The sequence below is a fragment of the Octodon degus genome, unplaced genomic scaffold (genome assembly GCF_000260255.1).
Source record: "Octodon degus isolate 3935 unplaced genomic scaffold, OctDeg1.0 scaffold00007, whole genome shotgun sequence".
Taxonomy (NCBI): domain Eukaryota; kingdom Metazoa; phylum Chordata; class Mammalia; order Rodentia; family Octodontidae; genus Octodon; species Octodon degus.
In genome coordinates, this window is record NW_004524583.1 from 9,224,840 (window position 1) to 9,234,044 (window position 9,205).

Here is a 9,205-nt window from a genome sequence, read left to right on the forward strand (position 1 = left end):
CGGGTTGGAGAACCACGGAACCCGCTCTAGAGACTTAGGCTCAGCCCCTTTCTTTCTTCACTCTCCAATTGGCTCCTTCTTCGAGGACTCCCGTCTCCCCCTCTGTCTGCACCAGTAAGCAGCTAAGCCATACCCACGACCTGGATCAGGTCTCCAATCAGGTGCCAGGCCCACAAGTCGCGCCAGAGAAGCCCCTTCTATACCCGAGTTGCTCTGCAATGGCCTACGATTGGTCAGACAGCAGCAGGGGCCCGCCTTCTTCTTCCCCGGATTGGTCGGCTGCTCTCGGGCCCGCCCCTCCTGGTCGGCCCCTCCCGGGATCCCCCTTGGCCTCTGGACCTTGGGCGAGCCGCGTCCTCTGAGGGTGGCCCCGCCCCCGAGTGACTGCCAGACCAGGAATTGGCGGCGGCGCTGCAACCATTTCCGGTTTCGGGAAGGTGGGTGCGGTGCGGTGCAGAGCCGAGCGGCACTGGAGCGCGGCCGCCGCTGCTCCTCACAGACGCTGCTTTGCCTCTGGTGCTGCTGGGACGATGCGGCCGGAGCCCGCAGGCTGCTGCTGCCGCCGCCCCGTGCGGGCGAACGGCTGCGTGGCGAACGGGGAATTGCGGAACGGGTACGTGAGGAGCGGCGCCGGTGTCGCCGCCGCCGGCCAGGTACGACGACCGAGCGGAACCGAGCGGCCGCGCCGGGCCGGGGGAGATGGGCCGGAACCCCGCGAGCTGGGGCCGGGCCGGGCCGGGCGGAGCCCCGGTGAGCGGGTGCTGGCGGCGGGGTCTGGGCACGGAGCGCCCCGGCCTGAGTCTGCGGGGCGGCGCGGGGCTCGTGTCCGCGCGTCCCTAGGCCGTGTCCGCTCGACCCGGAGGCAAGGGCTCCTCTCCGAGTCCGGGGTTCCGCCTTCTGCTGCTTGCTCCCGCCAGAAGCGTGGGCCGCGCCCCGGGGAAGCAGTCGGTGGCCCGTCGGACTCTAGCAGGCGCCAGCCGAGGGCTCCTGGTTTTTCCGCTTTTCCTCCCGTGGGCCCCTTTAAGACCTCGGAGTGCGTGATTCCTCTTAAAAGTACAGCGGTTCAGGTACTTGGGGTCTCTGAGAGGCTAAGAAACTTGAGACGGCGCTAGATAGAAACCCAGTCTCTTCCTGCCACCTTCTGGACTCCCTCCCCAAGGAAGACGCACAGTGGATCTGGCAGCCAGCCCTGCCCGGTGCTTCGAGGGAAAGCATTGTCACCTTGCTCTTTCTGTTCGTGGTGAGACCCTCCTCGCTCGCCAGGCCGAAGGAGGGGGTCCTCTCGAGCAGTTGTGTTGTCACGTGGGACTGTTTTAACTTGTATTCAGTCTTTGTACCAGTTAACCAGGAGTTAACCAGGAGTGAATCATCAGCTAAGTTTAGCAGTTGTAAAATGTTTCAATAGTTTTGATTGAAGATATGCTGATTATCAACCCTCCAAATCTCTGGATTGGCGGGCCATACGTTTTAAAAGTTAAGCTGCTTAAAAGATGCGAGATCAGTGCTGCTGGAACAGAACGTTGTGATAATTGACTTTAATACTTTTAAGTCTTGTTCAGATATTAAGGAAAACTTCTTTTTTAACCGCCTTTTTCCCTTTAGTAGGTGTGTAACTGCTAGAGTTTTGCTAAAATGGTGTTTGTGTGTGTGCGTTTTCTTTCTTTTTAGTACTGTAGATTGAACTCAGCACAGAGCTACATCCCCAGACCTGTTATGTTAAGATAGGATCTTGCTAAATTGTCCAGGCAGGACTTAAACCGGCAATCCTGCTGCAGCCTCGATAAGGGATGCGACTGTAGGCATCAGCACTCCTGGTTAGGACGGTGATCTTAAATTGGTTTTAATCTAAATGTGTAGCAGCCTTCTCTCCCTACCAGTAACTTTATGGGTAGGCCTGCTGGTTTGCTAAGAAGCAGAAAGCAAAGCCTTTCTCCAGCTCACCAGAGAGCTATTAGACTAGAGTTTGGGGAAAATATATCAGTCTTCATTTCTCTGGATGCACAGGATGATACAAATAAGGAAAAAAAAAATTACACAAGATTCAAAAAGTTTTCCTTTTTTAAGACTTAGTTGTGAGAGGGGACATATAATCATCAGAATCTCTGTTTTCCTAGGAATGTAAATGGCTAATAAGACAAAATTGTTGTGGGTATAATGATTGGAAATTTAATGATTTAGGTGAATGAATGAAGTATGGCTTTTAGGTGGAAAAAGGAAGTCAGGATTAAGTTGGTCAGATGTTAGAGATCCCTTGTGTTTGAGTGTAGTCAGCAGGAGTTGTATTCTGCTTAAGTAGTAAATCAAGTTCCTCTTATAATCTATCAAGGTAGCATTTGTAGGTGTGATATTTCTTGAGAGCTTGCCAACTAATAATATGAGGAAACTTCATAATATTAAATGAAATTTAAAAATCTATGACTATAACATCTGGCTGAATTTTTAGGACATGATTTGGTAAACAGTTTAATTCAAGGCGCATGGGTGGCATTTGGTAGAATGGTCTAATGGAATACTCTCAAGGTCTGAAACATCTCTTCTTGAAAACTTTTTCAGTAGGCTTTTTATTTTTATTTTATTTTTTTTTTAATATTTATTTTTATTTATTACATTTATTTATTGTGTGTGTGTGTGTGTGTGTGTGTGTGGCCAGCTCAGCCTACCAGGGGGCGGGGCTGGCTGGCATGTGGTGCTGGGGGATCGAACCGTGGTCCCTGTGCTTTGCCAAGCTTGTTTCAAGTAGGTGCTTTAGACCACTGAGCCATCTCTCCAGCCCAAGTAGGCTTTTTAAAACAAAGACTTCAGGTCTACGTTTGGACATACATATAGAAGAACATCAAGTTTTGGTTTTAGTTTTTCCTCATGCCAAAGACAGATTTTGGTAACTTCATGACAGCTTAAGAGAGTGTCTTTTTAAAAAGTTGTTGGACCAGCCCTGGCAAGCACCAGGTCCTGGGTTTGATCCTTGGTACCCCGCTCCCCCCCTGCAAAAAAAAAGTTGTGGTTAACATAAGGTCACACAGTGTAGTTCGACTTGGTGGAAAACTCACTATGTAGCCCAGGCAGTCCTCCTGCCTCAGCCTCCTGAGCTGAGTTTGAAGGTTGAATATGTGGGCCAAGAGCAATCTTGGGTTGGAGTTGAGTTCGATAAAATGGATGTTTTGGTAGGAAGTTATGACAGACTGCTCAGTGATGACAGTAGACCCGTTTCTGAACAATGAAGTAGTACTTCTTGCTCTCTTTAACATTCACATGAGTGGAAGAAGGGCTTCTGTTTTTGTTGGACTTTATTAAAATCCATCTTTTTTGTTTGGTGAGACAGGGTCTCACTGTGTAGTTCAGGTTGCCACTGAACTCACAATATAGCCCAGACTGGCCTCCAACTTGTAGCAGTCCTCTTGCCTCAAGCCTCCCAGTGGTGTGCACCATCACAGCCAGCAAAAGTGATTTTTTTTTTTTTTTTTGGAGACAGGGTTTTACTATTCAGTTCAGGCTGGTCTTGAGCTCGCTTTGTAGTCTGGGCTCGTCTTGAATGCATAATGATTTCTTGCCTCAGCCTCCCTGGTACTAGGATTACAAGTGTGTGCCACCATACCTGGCCAGGCTTCTTTCCTGTTTATAAAGACCTTCAGAAGTTTTGCAGGAAGTTTCTCCACACTGAGTTGCATTATTCAGTGAATTGAATTACCAAGAATTCCTTCCTGTGGATTTAATATTTTGTTTTTATTTTTTTGGCGGAACCGGGGATTGAACTCAGGCCCTTGCACTTGCCAGGGAAGTGCTTATTCTACTGAGCCATCTCCCAGGCCCCCAATATTTGATTTTTAAAATGCCACATTTTGAGTACCCAAATAAATTAGCTTGCTTATTTTTAAAATTCCATGTTAATAACCTTTTCTGAAGATCTTCCATTTTGTTATAGAACTTTTGAGATTTGGACATAATTTTGCTTTTCTTAAATAGTAAGTAGGAAGGAAAAAAAATTTATCTGTCTAAATGTAAGGCAATTTCAGACTTAATTTTCCCTTGCAAGAAGTTTTAATGAGATATTAAATGAGAGTCTTCTTGTTATTAAAATAAGTAGATTCTGTCTCGAGGTAGCATTGGAGCACAAGTTAGCTTAAATAGTAAGAGTAGAATAAAGTGTTCTGCCAGTTCGTTACATTTTTAAGGGGGCAACTGAATAAGGAAAGGTGGTTTGCTAAATGGATAATATTTATGTTTCCAGTGAAGGGAAATAGTCAGTGGGCATTTAGTATGATAGTGGCTTCGGGGAAAGAGAAGATTGTTTATAAGACAGGAGCAGGAGGAGTATCCAGAATGGCCACTGTGTACCACTTCAGGTTTGACAGGGCCTGATGAGACATCTTGAAGGCCTCCAGGCTTTACAGAAATAATGTCGCAACTACAGTACTTTCCAGTTTTGGATAAGGTTTTTGTTTCAGATGCCTTTGCTCCAGAAGGAACATTTGACTTTTATTAGCTAGATCGGAGAGATTCCAGATGGTTGTTATGGTCAAGAATTCTTTTTAATAAGAATATTTTAAATAAGAAGAAACAACACTGTTCTTAGGATAGTATCTTGAAACGTGAATGCTCAGGGAGGGCAGACTGCCCACTTTTAGGGTGGGTCCAGGTGCACTAGAAGCTTGCAGTGCTCTGAGCAAGAGAATTAGTTGGTTGATTCAATTAGATTCAGCTTTTGAAAAGAAGTAGTGTTTGTTGGTAGAATAGGCGATTGAGAGGGATGGGTAGAGGCAGTGTTTGCATGTGGAGTGGGTGTGCCTTGCTTGATTAAATAAATGGTTTGAGGTCTTAAAAGCCAGTTGCCTTCTGAACAGTTTCTAAGGCCATAATGTAATTTGCAACTTGTGGTTAAGAAAACCCTTTGCTCTTGCTCTGTTTCATCTCAGAAAATTTAGTTTGGCTTCAAGACTAGTATGAAGTTTGAGGTAGCCATTTTTTTCCTTTTATTTTGAAATAATTTTTAATTCTGATTGTAGAAATAATACATATTTACTGTAGGGCCTTCAAACATCACATTAGGGGCTGGAAGATAGCTCAGCAGCATAAGCGCCTGCCTGACAAGCGCAAGGTGCTAGGTTTGATCCCTGGTAACAAACCAACAAAAAACCCCCAAACACTGGGATAATGCTTATATGAGGCAGGGATTCATTTTTTAAAATTAACTGTTATGGGGCTGGGGAAATAGCTCAGTAGAATAAACTATTGCCTGGCAAGCCCAAGGGCCTGAGTTCAATCCCTGGTTCTGCCAAAATTAATAAATGAATTTAACTGGTACATAAAAATTGTACATATTATTGGAATACTATCTAATACTTAAATCAGGCTAAACATATCTGTCTCTAACATTTATAATTTTTTATGGTGAGACCTTTCAAAATCCTTTCTGTAGCTTTTGAAATATGCAGTAATTTTGTTATCTGTAATATAGTAACCATACTGTTCAGCATTGCACCAGAATTTCTTGCTCCTAGTTAGCACCCATTGACAGATTACAGTTAAACTGTAATTATAGTAAAACTTTCTCTGTTGCCTTTCTCTTCCAGCCTCTGGTAACTATTGTTTTACTCTCAACTTCTGTCAGATCAATTTTTTTTTATTTGAGATATAAATAAAATCATGTGGAGTTTGTCTTCTTGTACCTAATTTATTTCATTTAATGTAATGACCCATAATCTATTGTATGTATGTACTGTGGGGATTTTTTAATGTGGTCTTTGTGAATCAGTTCGTACGTTCGTTCGTAGTTCGTTTGTTCTTTCTTTCTTCTTTCTTTCTTTGAGACGGGGTTTCACTTTGTAGCTGAGGCTGGCCTTGCACTCACTGTGTAGTTCAGGCTGGCTTTGAACTCCTGGTGCTTCTCCTTTTTTCAGCCTCCCAAGTGCTGGGATTATAGACCAATGCCACCACTCCTGGCTGGCTGATATTTCTGAGTACAGGGCAGTAACACAGTTGCCCTGAGACTATGGATGTGATCCAGCCTGACTTTGGAGAGACACAATGAGGTTGGTGAAAGTGTTCAACACTTTTTGTGATCTGGAAAGATTTAGGAACTCTTGAATAAAGTACTGACCTGTTAAATATAATGATCTTGAATTAGTCTAAATAAGCATCTTTAAAAACAAAAACAAACCCAGAACAACCATTTCATTATGCAGTTCAGGTTGGCCTCAAATTCACAGCAATCCTCCAAGGGCAACCATGCCCAGCTAGATAAGCATCTTGCTGTCTAATTAGTAAGTTCCTAAAGCAAACATTTGACATTTTACTATTTACATTGTGTTTAGTATGTAGCAGGAACTTGGAAGGTGTTAAAGGAAAGGTAATTGAAGCCGTGGGAGTTGACATAGTAGATAGAAAAGAGTTAAGCCCAAGAGGTAGTATTGTAATGTTTTTGGGAAAAGGCACAGGCAAATACAAGTTGAAGTGCATTGATTGTGCAGGAACAGAATTAGGAGGGAGTAGTGTAGGAAAGTGCAGGGAAATGGAGGCTGTTTCATGAGGAAAGTAAGTAATGTCTTTGGGCAGCACAAGCCACCAAGAATAGTAACGAGCACCACACCGCGTACATACTCTGTGCCAGGCTCTCGGAGCCTCCTCATCTAACCTTCACGAGAGCCTGGCTAGATAGATGGTGTCCTTCAGAAGACAGAAGCCCTGGCCTCGTGCAGGTTACTGAATTGTAAGGGCCTGGGGTGTTTTCAGGTTGGTCCGACTCTACTAAGCAATTGCATTTAGTCCTAACTTTTATAGTAGGAGGTGAGGTCTGGTCGTGCACACTTGTAATCCCAGCCCTGTTGGAGGCTGAGGCAGGAGCATTGAGAGTGCAAGCCCAGCCTGCGCAGTATAGTGAGTTGGTGAGACTCTGTCTCCAAAAATAAAAAATAAAGGGGGCCTGGCCTTAGCTCAGTTGTTTAAGTGGCTGCTTCCACAAAGCTGTCAGCCTCAGGTTGCTGTAGTTCGATCCCCACAACACTCCAGGCAGCCAGAACCACCCCTGAGGGCATTCAGAGCAAAAAAAAAAGCTGGGATGTGGCTCAGTGCAAATGTGCTGGGTTCAATCCCCAGCACCGTCAGTAGGGAGGGAGGGAGGTAGTTACATAGGCAGATAAGGTGACAGTAGGTTTTATGTAGAGTTGTTTATAGAGGATAGGCTTTGCTTGGAATTTTACTGAAATGGACAGCTTTTCCCTGCTGCATGCCATGCATACTAGAGAATAGTTTGAAGCTCCGTACAAATCACCCTCTAAAAACAGGTTTCCACAGCTGCCAGTACCCAACTTCCAGCAGGGACATTTTAAAAAGTAGGGAGGCCACATAGTTTCTGCAAGCCGGAAAACTTCCCTCAATTTTGTCAATAAGTAACTCATGTAAAATAAACTGAAGAGTGCTTCCAAAGCTAGCTGTAAAAACATACCTACAGTTGGACATGACAAGTTCCCTGTCCAGACCCCCAAATCAGGACAGGAGCAGCCAGGTGAGCAGCGTCCTGTGCACACAGGACGCTGATGTCTGCAGGGAGTAGCTGCCCTCACTCGGCGCCCACACATCTGTAGCACTTGCCACCTAGCCGAGCATCAGGGCGTAAGCAGGAGAGGCAGTTGGGAGGCTGGGGCTCCAGGGCAGCTCTGCCGCAGCCCTGCTTCTTCATCTCTAACCCGAGCCCAGCTTACTTTCCTGCACTCTGCCCCCTGCCATGAGCACGCTCTACTTCTGCAGCACACTGCATGCGGAGGCAGTCCTCTCTCTGGCACTACTCCTGTGGCCACATCTATGCTCTACGACCTTACTTTTCTGGCCATGAATGATTGATACAGGATAGATAACTGTCAAAAGGAACACGACAGCGGCTGGTGAGATGGCTCAGTGGTCTAAAGCACCTACTTAGAACAAATTTAGCAAAGCACTGGGACCGCGGTTCAATCCCCCAGCACCACATGCCAGCCAGCCCCGCCCCCTGGTGGGCTGAGCTGGACACACACACACACACACACACACACACACACAAATAAATAAAAATTAAAAAAAAAAAAAAGGAACACTACAACCTTCTCTCATGAAGATTTTGTTTCATTGGGGAGAATCTGGCTGTTAATAGGTGGGCATGTGACTTATACACCTTACCAGTTTGCATACCTGAAATGTACACTTTGTATTGTAAAAACAAGTATTCATTGAAGATTTATATACTTACATAAAATTTATATAAAATTTTAAATGGGAACATGTAGTATTTCCCCCATAAAATATTCTTTTTTTTTTTGGTGGAACTGGGGATTGAACTCAGGCCCTTGCGCTTGCCAGGGAAGCGCTTATTCCACTGAGCCATCTCCCCGGCTCCAAAATATTCTTTAATATTGTTTTATATGAAAGGACAGGAATAGGAAAAATACCATATACTTGGAGAAAATCAAACCAAGACATTCTAGCCCCCAAACACTGTAATATTTTGATGTACATCATAATACATAAATTTTATTTGTATTATATATAAAGGGTTACAGTTTCACATAAAAGAAATCATACTACAGTCTTTCTGGTCAGTCAGTATAATATAGGCAGCTATCATTCCTTTTTTGTTTTGTTTTGTTTTCAGATAGAGGCTTGCTCTGTAGCTCAGGCTGGCTTTGAACTCACTATGTAGCCTAGGATTGCCTTGAACTCATAGGCAATCCTCTCTCAGCCTCCCAAGTGTTGGAATTACAGGCATGTGCTACCATACCCAGCTGGCAAATATTCTTTAAGAGGGTATGTGGAATCAGAAGGATCCAGAACAGCAAAAACCATCCTGGGCACCAAGAGCAAATTAGGAGTATTGAGCCTGGATTTCAAGCTACATTACAAAACCACAGGGCTGGTAAGATAGCTCAACAGGCTAAGTGCCTGCTTAGGCAAGCACAGAGACTGAGGTTCAATGTCTGGCACCACATGCTATGTCAGCCCCGTCCCCGGGTTTGCTGAGCCAGCCACCAAGACCAAGAGTGGTAGCACGTACTTGTAGTCCCAGTGCTGGGGAGGCTGAGACAGGAAGATGACTACAAGTTGGAACTGTATAGTGAGACCCTGTGATTTAAAAAGGTGATCAAAGAATGATTTAAAAAATAAGAAAGGGGCTGGAGAGATGGCTCAGTGGTCTAAAGCACCTACTTGAAACAAGCTTGGCAAAGCACAGGGACCGCGGTTC

General features: G+C 45.0%; 1 protein-coding gene across 1 annotated transcript in view; it reads left to right on the top strand.

Annotated features, from left to right (window-relative positions):
• The first annotated feature begins 368 nt into the window (after positions 1-368).
• Positions 369-9,205, top strand: part of Sptlc2 (serine palmitoyltransferase long chain base subunit 2) — a 118,130-nt gene continuing 109,293 nt past the window's right edge. Inside the window, exon 1 of the mRNA XM_023701341.1 lies at positions 369-653. Within this exon, the coding sequence (XP_023557109.1) occupies positions 531-653 (123 nt within the window). The 5' untranslated portion in view covers positions 369-530. The remainder of the gene's footprint in view (positions 654-9,205) is intronic.